The 21,892-nt window shown below is 48.6% G+C and overlaps 2 protein-coding genes across 2 annotated transcripts; both read right to left on the minus strand.

Moving 5' to 3' along the window:
* Window positions 1-615: 615 nt before the first annotated feature.
* Window positions 616-1,542, minus strand: LOC309889200 (olfactory receptor 14J1-like; the record flags this gene model as incomplete). The annotated part of the gene is made up of 1 exon (XM_082781956.1): window positions 616-1,542. Exon 1 carries the CDS (start codon window positions 1,528-1,530, stop codon window positions 616-618), a length of 915 nt encoding a protein of 304 aa, XP_082638082.1. The 5' UTR covers window positions 1,531-1,542.
* A 7,308-nt stretch (window positions 1,543-8,850) lies between these two features.
* LOC309889229 (olfactory receptor 14C36-like) lies at window positions 8,851-9,774 on the minus strand (the record flags this gene model as incomplete). The annotated part of the gene is made up of 1 exon (XM_082781990.1): window positions 8,851-9,774. The coding sequence occupies one exon, from the start codon at window positions 9,772-9,774 to the stop codon at window positions 8,851-8,853; it is 924 nt and encodes a 307-aa protein (XP_082638116.1).
* Between the last annotated feature and the right edge of the window lie 12,118 nt (window positions 9,775-21,892).

Here is a 21,892-nt window from a genome sequence, read left to right on the forward strand (position 1 = left end):
GTCCCTGCCTTGCACATCCACAGGCAGTGCACTGCAATGCCTGCAGTGTCCCTGTGGCTCCTGCAGCCACTGCCAGAGGCTGGGAGGCACCTCAGCCCTGCGGTGCCTCGCCCTGCTCTGCCCTCCTCTGAAATACCCCAAGGCATGAGGAATGGGCACAGAGACGTTCAAGGAAGCACATCCCAGAGCTGCCTTCAGGTGGCTTCCCAGGGGATGTTACTTGGTCTTGTGACACTATCTGTCCAGCTGGCCTTCATGAGACTTCTAGGAATAGCTGATGGCCTTTGTGCTCCTCCGTGTTCATCTCTCCACACACATATGATGTGCCTGCTGTCACCAGCATTGGGTTTCTCTTTCCATGTCTTCCATGCACATACAGCAGGCCCTGCTCTTCTGGGAAATCCTATCCCCCGAAGAGCAAGTGAGCAATGAGCAATGGCCTGCTCAGTCATTGCTGAACCCCCTGCCCATACACCCCAGAGCTCTGAGCTTGTCATGGCATTCTCCAGAGTATGAAAAATGACCAAAAGATAACCTTGTTCCTGCAATGCTTTATGAGTCATATGCAGAAGACAATGGGCTTTTTTTTTTTTTTTTAAAGATTATCAGGTCTTATCAGGTCATCAGTTTCCTCAAGGCATCCTTGAGCTCCTGGTTCCTCGTGCTATAGATGATGGGGTCCACCGCTGGAGACACCACTGAGTACAGAACTGCCACCACAAGGTCAAGGGATGGGGAAGAGACGGAGGAGGACTTCAAGTGGGCAAACAGGACAGTGCTGACAAAGAGGGAGACCACGGCCAGGTGAGGGAGGCACATGGAAAAGACTTTGTGCCGGCCCTGCTCAGAGGGCATCCTCAGCACTGCCCTGAAGATCTGCACATAGGATAACACAATGAAAACAAAAGAACTGAAGAGTAAAGAAAAACTGAAAACAAGTAACTCAAATTCTGTGAGGTAGGCATTTGAGCAGGAAAGCTTGAGGATCTGGGGGATTTCACAGAAGAACTGGTGCACAGCATTGCCGTGGCAGAGGGGCAGGGAAAATGTGTTGGCCGTGTGCAGGACAGCATTGAGAAAGCCACTGCCCCAGGCAGCTGCTACCATGGTGGCACAAGCTCTGCTGCCCAGGAGGCTCCTGTAATGCAGGGGCTTGCAGATGGCAACGTAGCGATCGTAGGCCATGATGGTGAGAATATAAAACCCTGCTGTAATCAAGATGACAAATATAAAGACCTGTGCAGCACAGCCTTGATAGGAGATGGTCCTGGTGTCCCAGAGGGAATTGGCCATGGCTTTGGGGACAGTGGTGGAGATGCAGCCCAGGTCAAGGAGGGCGAGGTTGAGGAGGAAGAAGTACATGGGGGTGTGCAGGCGGTGGTCACAGGCTATGGTGGTGAGGATGAGGCCATTGCCCAGGAGGGCAGCCAGGTAGATGCCCAGGAAGAGCGTGAAGTGCAGGAGCTGCAGCTCCCGCCTGTCTGCGAATGCCAGCAGGAGGAACTCACTCACAGAGCTGATGTTGGGCATTGTCTGACATTGAACACAGTTTTCTGTTAAGGAGGAGTACGTAGAGCAAAATTAGAAAACCTCTCTGAGGAAAACCTATTTCAAGTCTAAGAGCACCCTCCAGCTTGAGCCTCCCTCTTTGCAGGAAAACCTTTCTGCAGCTCTCTTGCTTGAGCTGTGGCTGAGGCTGACTGAGAGTGGCACTGGGAGCAGGGGCTGCTTTGGGCTGCAGAGGAGTCCTTCCTGCTGTGCAGCAGAAGGAAAGCAGGAACGTGGGGGAAACTCAAGTGCAATCCACTTATCAGATCAATGAGCTTTGCTGTGTTGTTACATGCAACTCATCCGAAAACACTGTAGAGCAAGGTGTAAATTCTTTGCTTTATTTTCTAGTAGTTAGCCCTATAATTCTTAGGACGATGATCACACTTCTGTGTTTTCCCAAGATGAAAGTGGAGACAGCTGAGAGCAGAGAAGCCCCAGTCGAAGTGAGGCTGCACAGAATCCTCACCTCATTTCTGGTATACCTGATCAGAATCTCAGCTCTTCCCTCCTAGCCGGGGGTGCTGAGGCCTCACTCCAGCTGCCCACAGACAGCCATCCAGCAGCACGACAGCGCCTTAGCATGGAGGTGTCTTCTCCTTCAGGATCCTGGATAACACAAGTATGCTCGGAAGCTGAGTCCTAAATGTTGTTAGGCTGTGCAAAGAAAAAATTTAGAAGGGCTAAAGCCCAACTGGGGCTCAATACATCTATTACTTTTAAAGACAATAAAAATGTTTTTTGTTTGTTTGTTTGTTTGTTTTTTAAATACAAATACATAAGGAAAAAAAAAAAAAAGAGAGAGAGAGAGAGAATTAAGGGGAATCTTCATCCTATATTGGATGTGAGAAAACAGAATAAGAAGATATGAGGAAAAGACTGAGGTACTTAGTGCAATCTTTACCTCAATATTTAGCAGCAAGACCAGTTGTTCCCCTTGTACTCAACCCCCTGAGCTGGTAGATAAAGATATTGAATAGAATGAAGCCCTCATAATCCACAAGGAAATGGTTAGAGAACTGCTATTCTGCTTCAATGTACTCAAGTCTAGGGGGCTATTTGGGCTCCACACATTGGTACTGAGGGAGCTGGCTGAAGTGCTCACCAAGCCTCTTTCCATCATTTGCCAGCAGTCCAAGCTATCAGGGGAGGTCCCAGTTGACTGGCGACTAGCAAATGTGACAGCCATGTAAAAGAAAGGACAGAAGGAAGATCTGGGGAACTAAAGGCCTGTCAGTCTGACCTGTGAGCAGGGGAAGCTCATGGAGCAGATTGTCTTGAGTACCATCACACAACACTTTCAGGACAATCAGGTGAGGAAGCCCAGTCAGCATGGGTTTATCAAAGCCAGGTCCTGCTTGACAAATCTGATCTCAATCTATGGGAAGGTGATGTGTGTAGTGGGTTTATGTGGCAAGGTTTTGGTAGCAGGGAGCCATAGGGGTGGTTTCTGTGAGAAGGATCTAGAAGCTGCCCCATGTTTGGTAAGGGCCCCACTGCTGACCAGAGCTGAGCCAATAAGCAATGTTGTTTTGCACCTCTGTGAGAGCATATTTAAGACAGGGGAAAAAACACTGCACCACACAGCAGCTGGGAGAGGGAGAGGAATGAGGAACAGCCTTGCAGGCACCAAGGTCAGTGCAGAAGGAGGGGGAGAGGTGCTCCAGGCACCGGAGCAGAAGTCCCCTGCGGCCTGTGGTGAGGACCATGGTGAAGCAGGATGTCCCCCTGCAGCCCATGGAGTACCACGGTGGAGCAGGGTTCCACACTGCAGACTGTGGAGGAGACCATGGTGGAGCAGGTGGCCCTGCACCGATGGAGGCTGCCGCCTGTGGAAGACCCCTGCCCGAGCAGATCCCAGGCTGGACCTGTATCCAGTGGAGAGGAGCCCACGCAGGAGCAGGTGACCTGGCAGGAGCTGCTGCCCGTGGGGGAGCCAGGTTGGAGTAGTTTGCTCCTGAGGGATGGACCCCGTGGTACGGACCCATATCTGGAGCAGTTCTGGAAGAGCTACTGCCTGTGGGAAGCCCATGCCAGATCCGTTCAGCAAGGACTGCATCCTGTGGGAGGGACCCCACAGCACAGGGGACGAGAGTGATCGAGAGGGAGCAGTGGAAAAGAAGCACTGTAGACTGACCATAACCTCCATTCCCCCAGTCCCCTGCACCACCCGGGGGGAGGAGGTGGAAGAGGGTGGTTGAGGGGGGAAGGTGCTTTTGGTTTCTTTCCTTTGTTTCTCACTTCTCCAGCTTGTTAGTAATAAGTACTATCTCCCTATGCCGAGTCTATTTTGCCCGTCACGATAATTACTGTGTGATCTCCTCATCCTTATCTCAACCCTTGAGCCCTTTTCATCGTATTTTCTCCCCATTCCTCTTTGAGGAGGGGGAGTAAGAGAGCAGTTGTGGTGGAGCTCAGCCGCCCACCCAAGTAAAACCACCACAACGACACAACCCTTTTGTAACAGCACAGAAGCATCCTCCTGGAGAACACCAAGAGCTTTTCTGTGCACCCAAACCTTCCCAGGCATCCAAACAATCCCCTCATGCTCCAAAGCACATCCCTTGACATGCAAGTTTCAAGCCAGGGAACCCAAGCACCTCCTGAATCATCATGATGGGGCTCAAAAGCATCTCCTTGGAGACATCAAGCGCCTACCTAGAGCATTCAAGAATCTACCCTAAATAAGAATATCCTTCAAGCACCCAAGCATCTCCATACTTCTGTCTAATACCTTCTTCGTAGAAGACCCAAGCACCTCTCTGTGGAAGAGTAGCATCAACCGTGAGCACCCAAGCATCTCCATGGGGCACCCAAGAAAATCCTTGCAGGACCAAGCATCTGCACACAGCAATGAAGTACCTCCTTGGAGAAACCACACAAACATCTCTCTGGGGAACACAAGCACCTTCCTGGAGGACCCAAGGATCTCTGGAATCCCCAAGCATTTTTCCAGGGCACACTAGCATCTCCTCGCTTGAGCCAAGCAACCTTCCTTGAGCACACAGACATCCCTCTGGAGCACCCAAGCATCACCCCAGAGCATCCATGCACTTCTGTGGGACACCCAGGTTCCTTCCTTTGATGAGAAACATGTCCTAGGGCTCACAAGCACTACTTTGGGCACCCAAGTAGTTCCCAGATCACATGGAGGGGGGGAGGTGAGTGAACACACGGCCGTTCACTCACCTCCCCCCCTCCTTCTCTGGGATGGGAGAGAGAAATGGGAAAGTGAAGCCTGTGAGTTCAGATAAAGACAAGAAAATAATAATAACAATAATAATGACAATAACGGTGATAATAGTACTACTAGTAATAAGGTGTACAAAACAAGTGATGCACAATGCAACTGCTCACTACCCGCTGTCCGATGCCCAGCCTAACCCCGAGCAGTCTGGCCCTCCTCCCAGCTCTTGCACCACCAGCCTGCCCGCTGGCAAGACAGAGTGAGAAGCTGAAACGTCCTTGGCTTGGTGTAAGCACTGCTCTGCAACAATTAAAACATCAGCATATTATCAGCACTCTTCTCATCCTAAGCCAGAACATAGCATTCTACCAGCTACTGGGAAGAAACACCCTCATCATCAATCTTTAAACAGCAAATACTAAAGTTAAATTTTCCACAGACTTCTCCTTCTTGTGCTAGTAAATAATCCAAAGCTAAGTCATTTTGATACAAAGCAGTTCTCATCTTGGTATTTTGCTTTGCAATTAATCCAAGTGCATCTCCGATTTTATTTATAACTATTTCTGTTACAGCTTGTAACCTAATTATTCTATGAAGTATATATATATATTGGGGTCCTATAGGCCCAGGATCCATCTTCTGCCTACGTTGGGCCCACTTTCAGGGTCGATTCAGGCTTGTGTTTTCCTTCAGCCTGTCAGAGTGGTCCAGCTCCTGGAAAACAAATCACAATTTTATATGGGTTTTAAAAAAGAGGTTCTTCTGTTATTTTCTTGGGACAACCTGACCTTAGTGTGGGAGAAGTCCGATCGAGGCCCTCTCACTCAGCAGTCAATAGCCATAGGGGTTGCTTCCCTCGGTAGACCATACACACCGCAGCGGAGGGTCCTGCCCCGGTCTTGCCTTCTCCCTTTCCTCCCTTCAGGCTTGTCCCCTTTATTTGGCATCCTTAATTCATGCAGAGCCTCATTGCCAGAATATTATTTCTTCTTTAGCTTTAATTTCAGTTCCCCAGGAGCGGACTCAACCCTCCAAGTTTCGGTAGTTACTGGTACTTTTCATTTCATATGGTGATAACCCAGTCTCACTGTGTGGTTTAGTTCTTATGTTTAAAAGTGCCAATGGTAAGCATTTCGTTCAGGGCATTTGTGTCTCAATCATTAAATTAGCCAATTGTTGTTTTATTGTTTGATTCAGTCTTTCTACTTTCTCTGAGCTTTTTGGGTACCACAGAGTATGGTATTCCTACTGAATACCTAATAATTGACATAAGACTTTTATTATTTTTGAAGTAGTGTGTGCCCTGATCAGAATCAATGTACTGGATTATCCAGTACATTAGGTGTTCTAATAGATTTTTTACCACCATTTGTGCCGTAGTTCGTGCTACTGGATAAGCTTCTAACCATTGTGTTAAATGATCTACTATTACCAATAGATATTTTATCCTCTCTACTTTGGACAATTCAGTGAAATCAACTTGTACTTTTTCAAAAAGCCCATACGCTGTTGTTTTTTTTTCTTTTTCTTTTTTTTTCTCCTTCCCGTGGCTGCTTGTCAAAACACTTTATTTATCTTCTGACAAGTTAAGCAACATTGTGTAATTTGCTTTGCTATTTCAAAAAAAAAAAAAAAGAAAAAAAAAAAAAAAAAAAACAATGCAACCAAATTGTTTTAGTAAATGATCACTTAACACCTTTGTACCCCGATGTGTTTGTGAATGTAAACGTCCCAATAGTTGCTTCGCATAAGCTTTTGGCAATATCTCTCGCCTGTCTGGCAGTGTCCATTTTCCTTGTTCTAATTTAGCCCCTATTTTCTCCAGTTTCGTTTGTTTTGTTTTCCATCGCATTTCATAGTTGCTCCAAAAATTCGGTTTCTTTTGGATCTTGTTGGAACAGATTCTCAATTCCCAATTTAACCAGATTTTGGTATTTAGCGTTCATTATTTCCTGGATCACTATAGTTTCAGTGTGGGGTCGGTCAGGGGAATGCAATTGTCAACAGTTTCCTGAGCGGTCCCATTGGCAATCTAAGTTCACTCATAAACTCAGGTTGTTTTAAGAGTTAACTGCTTTTCTGTTTCCATGACAACTCTCGGACCCATCATGGTCCCTCTGCCCAAAAGGGCTCACACTGGTGATTTTGAGATCACAGCCTTCTGTTGAGGCAGAACTATTAACATTTCTACATCCTCTTCCCCTGCACATTTAACTTCAAACAGCTCTGTTAAATACTACACGCCACACCTTTAACACCTTCAACAACTCTTTAACCTTTCCTTTGTCTTTCTCCAGCCTGTACTTTTCTCATGCCAACACCAAAGGCTGTCAGAGGCCAACTTAATTCCACTCCGTTTCCCTCTAAGATGCTGAAACAATATATCAGTATAATACATTTCATCCTATTTTCCTTCTCTCCTCAAAAACAACATTAATTGCAAGATAGTGTTATAGTCGATTGATCCATAAAGTGGCCATGTAGTTTATATAGTGGCCACCACTGATTGCAATACTTAGTGAAAGTGTTCTTGCTTTCTGTGCTCCCAGTTCTAACAATATCCTTCGAACGTGCCAATATGCACCCAAGGAGGCTTTCTTTAAAACGTCTTTGTTTTGGATATTACTCATTTCCTTGATTTCCCATTCCCTTTTATTTGTTTATTTATTTATTTATGTATTTCTTTATTACTATTCCTTACTAGTTACTGTCCTTTTTTTCAATTTCCACGCAAACCTTTTTACTGCAGGTTTTTACCATCTTTTCCTAACCTTCTTCCCAAATGTCCCAATTCTCTGGGATTAAACTCTTATTCCCACATACAAACTTTATTATTTCAGATTATTAATGAGCCCCGTTTCAATCATAAATCCACAGAACTTCAGGAAAAGAGATGAAGCACTCAGCCTTCCGTCTTCTAGACAAATATTACCATCTTTTCCACAAAAAATTTACATTTCAACAGGACCGAATTTCAAGCCGAATGCCAATTTTTCTCATGCACTTTGTTAGTAAGCCCATACAAAACAAGGAATCACTCCTGTGTATCCATCAATACGGGGGTTTAAAAGGTATTGACGCCTAAATAAATTCGCTCTCCCCCCTCTTACCAAATTCCCAGGGCTCAAGCCCGAACCACCAAAGAAATGACTCTCTCAGTTCTACTGCTCTGATAATGTCTGCCCCCTCCCCCTGCCAGTACTTGGGAAACTGACCAACACCACATCATATACACCAACACTTCTCAACTGTTAGTTACTTAGATAATGCTCCCGCCTTTTTTCTTGTCACACTCAAAGCATTTAAGAGCAAAAAATAGGATCACAAGATACACCGCCAGGCCCATATATTAGACACCACCAATCAAAACTTGGATAAAAAAGCACTTCTTTTTGGTCTGTCATGCACTTTGTTCATCTCCGCCCACTCCCCTAGCAGAGAATATGGAACCACGGATCAGAACTCCGCACTTGTTTTGCAGCGATGCTGTGTCTCACTCACACAGCAGAGGTCTCTAGCACCTTTAGGTCAGCTGCCCTGGTGATGTTTCTTTTCTCACTTTTCTGCTCACCCTCTAGGAGGGTAAGAGAGAGTCCTGATGCTGTGCCAGCACTGCTCAGCAGCAGACACAACACTGGTGTGATACCACTGCTGTTCTAGCTCCAAGTGCAGAGCACAGCACTGTATGGGCTGCTGCAGGGAAAAGGTGACTCCAGCTCAGACAGACCCAACACAGCACCCCATGCCCTGTTTGCCTCTTCTGTGCACAACACTCCTGGTTGTTTACACTCCCTAGAGGCTTCCTTCCTACTACAGAGGGGGCGCTCCTGAAGGGAAACCCCTGCACACTTTGATCCCCCCCGCTCCTCTGCAGAATGCCTCTTCCCTGGAGCTAATCACCTCAGCAAGTGAGAGTCACTGCAATTGGTTTAAATTGGTTTACGTACACAAGGCACAATGAATAATGAGGTTTAATGATGAACAACAATTCTAATAAAACTGGGAAAAAAAAAAAGAAAAAAAAAAAAAAAAAAAAAACAAGAATATAAATCAGGTTTGGCCTATCATGAGTAACATTGTGAGTGATTGTCCAAAAAATGCAGTGAACTTATGGCTTATGAAATACACTCAGCCATCAGTTTCCACATTACATCCTTGAGCTCCTGGTTTCTCATGCTATAGATGAGGGGGTTCAATGCTGGAGGCACCACCGAGTACAGAACTGCCAGCACAAGGTCCAGGGAAGGGGAAAAGACTGAAGGGGGCTTCAGGTGGGCAAATATGACTGTGCTGAGAAACAGGAAGACCACAGCCAGGTGAGGGAGGCATGTGGAAAAGGCTTTGTGCCGTCCCTGCTGGGAGGGGATCCTCAGCACAGCTCTGAAAACCTGCACATAGGACAGAGCAATGAAAACAAAACACCCCAGCAGGAGAAAAGTAAAAAGTACAAACATCACAGCTTCCCTTATGTAGGAGTCTGAGCAGGAGAGCTTGAGGATCTGGGGAATTTCACAGAAGGGATCCCGGGCATTGCTTTGTTTGAAAGGTATTGAAAAAGTATTGGCAGTGTGCAGCACAGCGTGAAGAAAACCATTGCCCCAGGCAGCTGCTGCCATCGTGGCACAGGCTCTGCTACCCAAGAGGGTCCCATAGTGCAGGGGCTTGCAGATGGCAATGTAGCGGTCATAGGCCATGATGGTAAGAAGAGAAAACTCTGCTAAAAAGAAAAAAAGTAGCAGAAAGATCTGTGCAGCACATCCTGCATAGGAAATGGTCCTCTTGCCCCAGAGAAAATTGTCCATGGCTTTGAGAACAGATGTGGAGATGCCTCCCAAGTCGAGGAGTGCAAGGTTGAGGAGGAAGAAGTACATGGGGGTGTGGAGGCGGTGGTCACAGGCTATGGCAGTGAGGATGAGTCCGTTGCCCAGGAGGGCAGCCAGATAGATGCCCAGGAAGAGCCAGAATTGTAAGAGCTGCAGCTCCCGTGTGTCTGCAAATGCCAGGAAGAGGAAATCGGTGATGGAGCTGCTGTTACACATTTACTGCCTCTGAGCAAGGGAGCCTGACAAAACAAAGGAATGACAGTGCAAAATTTAAGGACTTCTTTGACTACAATCCACTGCATATCTCAGCAAACAACCCACAAAGCAAAACATTGTCTCATTCATTTCAGGAAGAGCTTTCTGCCGCTCTTTGACATTTGTCTGGTTTGTGCGCTGAGAGTGCCACGACCAGCAGGGGCTCTGCTGTAGGCTCTGCAACAGTTGGTGCTGGTCTACAACAACAGGCAGGAGGGAACCTGGAGCGATCTGAGAAGTGCACTGGCCAGGGACATCTCCCTGTTGCAGTACATGAGGAGAAGGTCAAATAATTCCTCAAGAAATAACAAAGGTGATGTTGGTACTGTCTGTAGGCTGAGGTGTGTGAAGAGATTTTTTTGAGGTTTCTCACAGACCTGCAGCAATGCTTGAAGAGCCCTTGACTCTAATACAGATGCCACTACTCCATTACCATCGCCCTGCCTCACCACATCAGCAAATGGCAGCAGAGACATTAGAAAGTGCATTCCCTTCAGGTAGCTCTTGTTGTGCAGTTCTGCTGGGAAGTGCCCTGGGGAGGTATGGGGCTGTGAGCAGCCTTCCCCAGGCAGCAGGCTCTGGGCAGCAGCAGGACCCTGCCCTGCCCTGCCCTACCACGGGGACTCCTTCCACTCACAGCTTCTTCCCACAGCCCCTGGACAGCTCCCCAGGTACGCTGAGTACTGAGCCTGGCAGGCAGCAGAGGCGCTGCCCTGGCACACAGCCCCGAAAGCACAGCAGGGACTCTGCTCTGCACCACAGCCCTGGGCACACCTGCTTGAACCCCTGACTTCAGAGCCTGCAACTGGCCCCAAGAGAAGGCAGCCCTTGGGCCCTACACGCCCACCCTGCAGCACACAAACACTGTATGCCCTTCACCAAGTGTCCCATCAGCTGAGGGCTGTGCCAGCTCCAGAAGAGCCTGACAGGGTGTGCAGCAGCATTGCCCTGCACCCAGAGACTTACCGTGGGGAGGTGGCTGGGAAGATTTCTCCCCCCGTAACCTCTCCTCTCCGTTCCCACCCCAGGCTACTATGAACCCCTCTCCTTGTTCTCTCCTCTCCCCATGTCAGCTGCAGGCAGTGCCCCCAGCCCTGCTGCACCTTGCAGAGGAGCTGCTCCTGGGCAGAGCTGTTTATCTGCAGTGCTGCCTGCTTGCCAGGAGCTCCCTCCCTCCACCCCACCAGCCATCTCAGCTCAGTAGCACAGGCTCAGCCCAAAGCATTTTACTGAAGCCCCCAGTGCATTGGAGCAGAGCCCAGGAGCCTCAGACTCTGAGAGGAAATGGAAGACAATTCTCAAATAGTCAAAGTCTGATGCAAACTCCAAAGCTTCTCCCAGTGGTAATGAGTCCCACCGAGGGACATTACTGACAAAGCCCCCCATGGGCTTGTTAGAGCAGAAGAGTGCAGGCAGTGATGACACGGAGGCAAAGGTAAAGTTAAGGTGGACTTGAGGCTGAGGAAACCTCGATGTGTCCCATCAAGTCCAAGAGTCAGGCCTTAACCCCAGCTTCGGGGAAGGGAGATCCTGTTCCTCCAGTGGGGTTTAGGGCTCTTGCTGGGTCAGTGCAGTGTGGGAATGGGCAATGCCAAATACAAGGCTACAGGAGGACATCTCCTAGGCTCCTGGAGAGGGATGAGGAGGCATTGAAACCCTATTGCTGTAAGGATAAACTCTCTCCTTATAGGTGTCATTGACAAAGACAAGAGTCAAGATCAGCAGATAAAGATGTTCCCTCTGTTGGGGACTTTCAGCCTTGCAAAAGAACCTTGACCATAACCACCACACACTGGTCTATGCTGTCTGCATCTGTTTCCCTGCAGGACTTCGGTATCCACCCTGCTTCCCCACGTTGTTCTCACCTGAGCACCTTCCTGCCTTGACTGATGTCTCTCCATCTACCCTCAGCAATCCATGAAACACAAAGCCAGGGGCTCTGAGTGACCTCTGTCCTTCAGTGAACCTTTCTCCTCCACCTCAGTCTCAGTGCTCACAGCTGCATTTTGTGATATTCATTCTTTCCCATGCTCTTTCCTATTGGGAAGAAAAGCACCTACATGTCTGAAACCACCCCTCAAGCAGTCCTGGCAGACCTCTCCTCCACACTCTCCAGTTTCTCTGCATTTCTTCAAAACCAGGAGCTGCACCCTGGGCCACACTGCTCCAGAAACAGGCATGGCAGCACTGAGTCAAGGCGGACGATAACTCAAGTGGTCTGGATGGCCCCCACTGCCTCCAGTGCAGCCCCGTAAGGAGCTGGCCTTGCTCCCTGTCAGCATGTCCCACTGGCTCCTATGGTGTCCTCGTAGCACCCAGGCCCTTCTCCTCAGGGTCCCCCCTCGGCTGCTCACGTCCAACCCTGCCCCAATGGATACAGGTATTCTGCCCCACGTGCAGCACTATCCACTTCTCCTTGCCAACTTCAGGGGAGTTCTGTTGGCTGACGTCTGGAGATTTCCAAGGTCAATCCCCCCCACACTGAAGCTCCGTTTTATCACCTGTTCATGGTTGGGTGCAGATGGCTCACCCTGACGGTGGTGTCTCTCATTATGTAACACCATGAGGAGTGTCAGGACTCTAAAGGCACTAAGGGAGGTACTTGTTTAGTGGAATTTCCTACCCAGGCAAGAATTACCATGAGAACCATCTCTGAAACACCCAATGACACTACAATGCAAGCAAAACCAGGACCAGAGTAAATGAATGTTGGGCTGTTTCCATGCTAGGGTATTTTACAGGAAAATATATACCTATATATATTATGAGCTAGAAGTCTTGGCCTTGGCCTTAGATGAGCTAGAAGTCCTGGCCCAGTCCCACAGCTACGACATCATCGGCATAAGCAAAACTTGGTGGGATGAGTCCTGTGGCTGGTGTGTCACAATAGCTGGCTCTTCAGGAGGAACAGGCAGGGTAGGTGAGGTGGCGGATTGGCGATGTAAGTGAAGCATGGGCTGGACTGTGTGGAATTTCAAGTTGGCGATGGCAAAGTTGAGAGCCTCTGGGTAAGGATTAAGGGACGAACAAATAAAGGGGATGTTGTTGTGGGAGTCTATTACAGACCACCTGGCCAGGACGACAACGCCGATGAATTATTCTTTGCAGAACTAAGAGATGCCTTCAGATCAACCCCCTTTGTCCTTATGGGGGATTTCAACTTGCCAGACGTCAACTGGGATCACCACACAGCTGACACAAGCAAGTCCAGGAGGTTCATAAAACAACTAGATGATAACTTCTTGGTGCAGGTGTTAAGGGAACCAACTAGGAAAAGTGCCCTCCTAGATCTGTTGCCGGAGAACAGAGAGGGTCTTGTGGGAGACATGGCAATTGGCGGCCATCTCGGTCATAGTGACCATGAAGTGGTTGAGTTTAGAATTTTTGGTGACAGGAGGAAAACTGCCACCAAAACTTCAGCCTTGGATATGGGGAAAGCAGACTTCGGGCTGCTGGGGAACTAGTCAGCAAGGTCCCTTGGGAAACTGCTTTTGAAGGCAATTGTGTCCATCAGTGTGGTCAATCTTTAAGCACTGCCTCCTAAAAGGACAAGATCAGGCAATTCCAAAATATCAGAAGTCAAGCAGGTGGGGCAGAAGGCCGGCCTGTCTGACCAGAGATCTTCTACTGGAACTTAGGCGAAAAAAGAAAGTGTACGGCTGCTGGAAGGAGGGTGAGGTGATGAGGAAGGAATACAGGGATGCTGCTCGTGTTTGCAGGGAGAAAATTTGTGTGGCCAAAGCCCAACTAGAGTTGAAGCTGGCCATGTCTGTGGGAGACAATAAAAAAGGTTTTTTTTATATATGTGAACAGAAAAAGGAGAACCAAAGAAAATATAGGTCCACTACTTGATGGGGAAAGTCTCCTCACAGACAATGACATAGGCAAGCAGAGACATTTAATGCCTTCTTTGCCTCTGTCTTCAACCCTGATGATGGGCTTCGGGACCCAGGGTGCCCTGAGCTGGAGGAACACGACGGTGGGAATGACAAACTCCCAACAGCCCTTGAACGTGTGCACGATTTGCTGCTCCACCTGGATCCATACAAGTCCATGGGTGCAGGTGGGATTCATCCCAGGGTGCTTGAAGTGCTGGCTGACGTCATTGCGGGACTTCTCTCAATTATTTTTCAATGTTCTTGGGAATCTGGAGAGGTCCCTGTAGACTGGAAGCTGGCAAATGTTGTGCAAAGTTTCAGGAAGGGTAAGAAAGAAGACCCTAGCAATTACAGGCCTGTCAGTCTCACGTCAGTGCCTGGTAAAATTATGGAGAAGATGATCCCTGAAGTTATTGAAGTGCACCTGGGGGACGATGCAGTCATTGGTCCCAGCCAACATGGGTTCATGAGGGGTAGGTGCTGCCTATCAAATTTCATTTCCTTTTATGATAAGATCACCCATCTAGTCGATCAAGGGAAACCAGCTGATGTGATCTTTTTGGACTTCAGCAAAGCTTTTGACACGGTTTCCCATAGGATCCTACTGGATAGAACGTCCAGCATACAACTTAACAAAAACATTAAATGATAGGTGAGCAATTGGCTGACAGGCAGGGCTCAAAGGGTTGTGGTAAATGGGGCCACATCAGGCCGGCAGATGGTCACTAGCGGGGTCCCTTTTAGGCTCCATTTTAGGGCCAGTCCTCTGGAATGTTTTTATAAATGATTTGGAAGTAGGACTAGAAGGTGTTTGGAGCAAATTTGCCGACGACACCAAACTTGGAGGAGTTGTGGACTCTGATAAGGGTGGAAAGGCCTTGCAGAGAGATCTGGACAGATTGGAGAGCTGGGCGATCACCACCCACATGAAAATTAACAAGAACAAGTGCCGGGTCCTACACCTGGGACGGGGCAACCCTGGCTATACGCATAGACTGGACAACGAGACACTGGAAAGCAGCCCCTCAGAGAGGGATCTAGGGGTTGTGGTTGACAGCAAGTTGAATATGAGCCAGCAGTGTGCCCTGGCAGCCAGGAGGGTCAACCATATCCTCGGGTGCATCAAGCACCACATTGCTAGTCGGTCAAGGGAGGTGATTGTCCCGCTCTACTCTGCGCTAGTGTGGCCTCACCTTGAGTACTACGTGTAGTTCTGGGCACCACAGCACAAAAAGGACATTCAACTGTTGGAGAGTATCCAGAGGAGGGTGATGAAGATGGTGACGAAGATGGGTAAGGGCCTAGAGGGGAAGACATATGAGGAGCATCTGAGGTCACTGGGCGTGTTCAGCCGGAAGAAGAGGAGGCTGAGGGGGGACCTCATTGCAGCCTGTGGTGTAATTGCCTGAAGTAACTAGGAAAATAAAACTAATATTCACATTTTTAAGGAAAAGGTAAAGCAGTGAAGAGGCTTTCAGGGTAGGGCATAACTGCATTACCTGAGCGTTCCCTAGGCTCCCAACCTTAGATGCTATCGTGCTGGGGAAACTTGGTGTGCTAGCCCTAAGGAACAGCACAGAGCATAGAGTCGAGTGGAGACACCACGGCTAGGCTCTGTAATCAGGTGGGGCCTCGGTTGTTCTTGTGCACAAAGCTGCACTTTTTGCCACCCTGAGCCAAAGACCTGTCATGTTTTGACAAATGCTGTACCCTAGGTACTTTTTGCTCATTATAATATCATTATAATACCAAAACACACCTCCATCCCGAAAGCTACCTGCCTCCAAGGTGCGACCACCCCTCACTGAGCATGTGCCCTGAATTTCTCGGAGCCTATTACTTTAAATGGAGACGGGAAAACTTTACACCAATCATAACTAAGATATGCTTGACTAGAGCCACTCAAGCTCCACCTAAAAGATAGAAAATAATATAAATTGGCCCAAGAGAGAGGGGATGTTAGGGAAGATACCACCGTCAGGGGAGATACCATCCCGAGGAAATACAACATCCTTAGGACCTCCTGACTCGTGGGACCAGTCGACGGGCTGAGCCTCTCTTCCCCCCCCATTGGGACGCCTTTGGGTGAGATCTGAATACTTGCTTATAAATCTCTATAGAGTCTTTGATCCTTTTAACGCGTTTATTTCTAGGCTGCGCACCTGTAACACCTGTAACATCTATAACATCTGTAACACCTGTGTATTTAATACATACTAGCTTGCTTTTGCAGACAGTCACTATCACCGGCAATCCAAAAGAGCCTGATTATCTGTTGCTGTAATAAACCATACTTAATTGCATTGGGATAGCTCTCATTAAGTGTAACTAGGGTGAGGGTAGTTATCCATGAAAGTTCAGTGTTCTGAATCCAACCAGACCCCCAGACCGTTAATGCGTTGATGGTGAATGTCTGACTGGACCCCCAGATGGTTAATGTGGTTTTGGTGAATGTCCGAGTGGTTCAGTACCCTGAATCTGACCGGGCCTGTAACGGTTAATCAGCTACACCCCTTAACGCGACACAGCCTACAACTTCCTCGTGACAGGGAGTGGAGAGACATGTGACCTATTCTCCTTAATCACCAGTGATAGGACCCACGGGAACGGTGTTAAGCTGAGGCAGGGGAAGCTTAGGCTGGACATCAGGAAGAGGTTCTTCACCGGGAGGGTGGTCACACACTGGAACAGGCTCCCCAGTGAAGCAGTCACTGCACCAAGCCTCTCTGAATTTACAAAGAAATTGGACTGTGCACGTAGTCACATAGTCTAAATTTTTGGATAGACCTGTGCGGTGCCAGGAGTCGGACTTAATCATCCTAATGGGTCCCTTCCAACTCTGAATATTCTATGATTCTATGCAGGCACAAGTAAAGTATGGATCCCTCCAGCAGCTGGACCTGGAACCTCTGTCTAGCCAGGAGCTTGTCCCACGATCTCCTCCCATTCCCTAAACACATAAACTGTAACAAATCTCTCCTGTACAGAATCACTGAACTTTTGATGCTGGGAGGCAGCAAGCTCCCACCATTTACCTGCCTCCCTCTCCTTCTGTTGATTTTGGTCAGGAGTCCCTTTCTCATTTGTGCCAGCCTCCTGCCACCTTTACTTACTACCTGTGTGTCAGGTTGGATCATTCATGAGCTTGAAGAGTGATGATAGACCAAGGAGCAGTCATTTGAAATTTAAAGAAGCATAGATTTAGATTAGATATGAGGAAGAAATTCTTTCCTTACCAGGGTGGTTGCCCAGAGAACCACCTGTGGATGCCCCATCCCAGAAAGAGTTCAAGGCCAGGTTGGAAGGGGTTTTCAGCAAACCGGTCTGGTGGAAGGTATCCCTGCCTGTGACAGGGTGTTGGAATTGAATGACCTTGAAGGTCCCTTCCAACGCAATCCATTCTATCAGTAGATGCTCAAACATCAACCAGCTCCCTGAAGCCTTCCTCTCTGCAGGGCCTTATCCCAAACAAATCCTTCAAGCAGGTCCCTCAGCCAGTGAGAGGCCCATGTCTGCTCACCTCAAGTTCTCTGCATTGCCTTGGTCCCCTCTCTTAGCATCCTCAACTCTACCTTCTCACCTCCTTAAAATCCCTGAGCACTTCCTGTTGAGTTCTAAGTATGAGGTCCTGCAGGTCACCTCATCTCAGTGGCTCCTCAGTCAACTGTGTCAGCCAGATGTCATCAAGGAGCTCCCAAACCCTCCTGGAGGTTTTGTGTAAGGGCATGCAGAAGCAGAGACTCTGCTCCTTCCATGGTATCTGGTCAAGGACCTTTTCCAGGGCACCAAGGGATGCTGATAAGGGAGGCCGTAATGGGAGCCAGACCTGGTCAGTTGTGCCAACTGATAAGGAAAGTGACAGAACGCGGGGATGCTGACTCACACAACGCTGTCTGATTGAAGTGTTCATGCTGTCACAACATGCTGTCCTATGCTGTTGCATGTCTGCATCTGTTTCCCTGCCAGCCTTAGACATCCACTGTGTTTCCCCACTTTGCTCTCACCTGAGCTGCCAGCCCCAGGCAAACACCTCCAGTACAGTGGGGCCTCAGAACGTGGCACTGGGTGTTTACAAAAAGACCAACAAGGTCTGCCTGAAAGGTGAACAAATTATTCTAACAAAGGAAAAAATAATACAAATAAAAAAGGGCATATATTCATCACTTCAAACACTTGAGCTCTGTTTATGACATGGAAGTGTTTTCTCACCATGCCAGAAGGGGAGTTCCTAAGAAGTGTCTGAATTGTATGAGAAATATTGATCCTTCCCTCTCCTTGCGCTACCATTACTGTGTCATGTGTCTGTTCTGATGTGAGTCCAGTCGCTCCCACCTATCAGGTGTTCCCGCCTCTTCTTATTAAATGTCCATTTCTAATTTTTTTTTGTTGTTGTTGTTTGTTTTGTTTTGTTTTGTTTTGTTTTGGGAGACTCCCATTGCTCTCCATGGGAAGCCTGTCCCTCTCCATTGCTCTCAGTACCTCTGTGCAGGCAGATCTGTGGGGAAAAGAGATGTGAATTGGTGCAAAGAAGCTGTAACAAGCAGCTGAAGCCTTGAGTGAAGAAGTTTGATGGCATCAGAAGTTCTGCAAGTCCCAGGTGGCTCCTGAGAGAAATGGTGGGGTTGGGGGGGGTGAGGAGCAAGGTTGCCCACCAAGTGTCTGGCCTCAAGGGACTGCTTTTCCAAGCTGACCAGGTCTCCTTAGGTGACCTTCAGGATCAATAGCAATGGGAGAGGTCAGGCAATTGAAATAAATCAATAAAGAATGCCGCTTGAAGAAAAAACTCCCTTATTATCAACTGCCTATTGAAATCTCCCTCATTCACTACCCTGGCCCTGACGTGGAGGAAAACTTGATGTGTTTTATTAAAGCAAACACCAAGGCCTGACACCCAGCCTCTGGGAAGAGAGCTTCTGTCCCTCACACTGCTCTTCAAGGGCAGTGGGATATAGAGTGCATGATGGCAACAAAAAGAGAACGGTACAATACCACTGCACAGGGCTGCAAGACGGCCACATGGTTCCAGTGCCAGGAGCACAATGTGTCATCTCATAGGTCCCAATGGCAGAGACAAAAGCCATAGCCAAGGGGAAAAAGAGCTCTGTTATATCAGGGCCTTCCAGCCCTATCAGTACCCCTGGATATCTCCCCACAGGTTTTCCGAGCCTGTCGCATGCCAGAACCATTTTCCCTTCCGGTTTGTAATAAATGGCTAAGTCCCAAATAGGGTTACAATCAAAGTTTACAATTTATTAAAGGAATAGAGGTAAGCAAACAGTGCAGGGTGCGCTGGGAGTCTCTGCTCCACCAAGATACACAACAGTTACATCAAGCAGCTGATTTTTATGCTCCTAGGCTAATACATAGTCATTACTACTTCTAGAAAAAATAGGGTTATATAATTAGTTTCCGGAATCGAAACCCTCCTACTGGAGCATGCGTATCAGTCTCCGGTGGTCCCTCTGGGGGTCTCTGGGGGTCTCTCGTGCTGAAGGCTCATAGTCTTCCTCCCTCTTGTCCTTCTCCTTTGTCCAACTTGGCTGTATGTCAGAGACTTGAACAGCATCTCTGTGCAGAAAATGGTAAGTCCCTTGCCTAGGTGGACACACTCCTCCTAGAGCATCCCAATGTGGACAGGACCATATCTGTATTTAGCACTGCCGTCTCATATGGCATCCCTGATTGTGCCCAGGTTCTTTTCATCCTGGTTGCTCTACCTGTGGTCTGATCCAAGCTTGCTATGATATATAGGGTAGTTCTGACCCTGATGCAGAACATCACAAGATGGGAAGGACAGGCTCTCTTCTCCTTCGAAAACAGAATGAGATGCATTCACCAAATCCCAGAGTTTCACAAGGTCCTCTGCAAGGAAAACTTCCCCCTCATGGATGAGTCTCAGGTCAGGAACCACAGAAAGAAACTGGGCATCCTGAAGTGCGTGGGCCCTGATGGGATTCCCCTGTGAGTTTTGAGTGTGGTGGAGGAGCTCTTTCCCCAGCTCAGCTGTAGTTGAAGGTTCCCTCCTGTTATATCATCGCTCTCTTAATGTGCAAAAGACGTAACAGGTGAGTATGAAAAGACACTCCCTGATTTTGTCTAGGACCCTGCAACCTACATCACAGGTTAATCTGAGAAATACCAGAATAGCACATTCTGGAAGGTACTGGAACACATCCTGGTCATGGAGGTCATGTTCAAGCATGCGGAGGATAAGGTGATGAGGGGTAGTCAGCATGGATTCCCTAAGCGGAAATCATGCTTAAGCAATTGGATAGCCTATGCTGCGATGACTAGCTGGGTAGATGAGGGGAGAGCACTGGATGTAGTATATCTTGACTTCAGAAAGGCTTTGACACTGTTTTCCATGAGATCCTCATGGAGAAGCTCAGGAAGCGTGGCCTAGATGAATGGACAGGGAGGTAGATTGATAATTGGGTGGGTGGCAGAGCTCAGAGTGTTGTGCTCAGTGCTGCGGAGTCTTGTTGGAGGCCTGTAGCTACCGGTGTCCCCCAGGGGTAAGTAGTGGGTCCAGTCTTGTTCAACTTACTCATCAATGACCTCCTTTTCTTTTGGCTCTATATCAAGATCTGCCTTTGCCGGAGCAGCTGTGGTGCCTTCTGAGGGGCTGGGGCTGTGGCAGCTATGCCACAAGCTCTACCACAGCCTGTGACAAGGTAACCATGAGCATGGTGGCCATGAGCTCTGCCTGCCTTACTCCTGCCGTGCTCCATCAGCTGGCTGCAACAGAGGGGGCCCACAGCCAGCCCTTCACTGGGCTCTGCCACCTGACTCTCCAGCGCCATCACTGCTGCCTTGGGGTGCTCTGTGATGCACTGGGTGACCTCACAAGGCCTGTTGGCCAGCACATCTACTGCATGGCATCCAGGCCACACAGCGACACGGACCTCACCACTGCCCTTCCAGCCTCGTTCCCTCCCCTCAGTCCTGGCCTTTTCTCTGGGCTCTGTGATGTGGAGATTGGGCTCTGTGGTGTGGAGGAGGTGCCATGGGGAAAAGGTGAGGTTAAGCAGCAGCTTTGCAAGGGGGGGTTCCCCCCTTGCTATGGCAAGGGAGGCTTCTGGCCACAAAGACGCAAGGGATGGGTCAGCCACAGCTTGCCTGGGAAACCTGTTCCAGTGATCACCACCCCAAAATGAAAGAATGTCTTCCTTATATCTAATTTAAAAGTACCTCCTTTTGGCTGTAAAACATTAGCACTTGTCTCATTACTATACTCCCTGAGGCCCCCTTATGTATCGGAAGGCCACTGTAGGGTCTCTCCAAGCTGAATAGCACCAGCTTTCTCAGTCTGTCTTTACTGAAAAGGTTACCCAGACTTTCAGTCTTTCAGACTTTCAGTCATCTTTTTGACCTTGTCCGGACTCGTTCTAATCCTCCCACTTAGCCCTGTTGAATCTCAGGAGGCCCTTCTCCCAAGCCTGCCCAGGTCCCTATGGATGGCATCCCTTCTCTCCCACATGTCAACTGCACCACCGAGCTTGGCGTCATCAGCAAACTCAATGAGACTGCGTTCAGTCACACTGTCCATGTCACTGACAAATGTTGTAGCACCAATGCTATAAGCCCATCATGGAAGGCCACTGGATTTGACATCCAACATCTGTCTTTAGTGAAGCCATGTTGTCTGTCACCAACAGCCACCAGTTGGCTGTCAGCACTCGTCCTGAAAGGCAGGGTAGTGTGAAATGGCAGAGGGGTACTTGCAATGAACCTGTGCAAGGAGCGTGAGAGAAATCTCACAGGAACACTGGGGGTTGTTTCTAGAGACCCAGCCAGAGAAATATCAGGGCTCTGTAAGATGCCCACATCTGAGCTGGCCTCGTGCACTGCTCATACACACGGTTTACGGAGACACGAGTACCTGTCTTGCACACACAGGCAGCGCACTGCAGCACTTGCAGTGTCCCTCTGGCTCCTGCAGCCACTGCCAGAGGCTGGGAGACACTTCAGCCCTGCGGTGCATTGCCCTGCTCTGCCCTCTTCTGAGATGTCCCAAGGCATGAAGAAAGGGCACAGGGAGCTCGCGGGTTCAAGGAAGCACATCTCAGAGCTGCATTCAGGTCTTGTATTTTGGACTAGATGGTCTTTGAAGGTGACATCCCCCTGAACTATTCTTTGCTATTCAGGCAGTTGCTCCATAGCTGTTCCACTAGAAAGAAGGGACCTGAAGACACTGTCTG

Source organism: Aythya marila (assembly GCF_965140915.1).
Source record: "Aythya marila genome assembly, chromosome: 33".
Taxonomy (NCBI): domain Eukaryota; kingdom Metazoa; phylum Chordata; class Aves; order Anseriformes; family Anatidae; genus Aythya; species Aythya marila.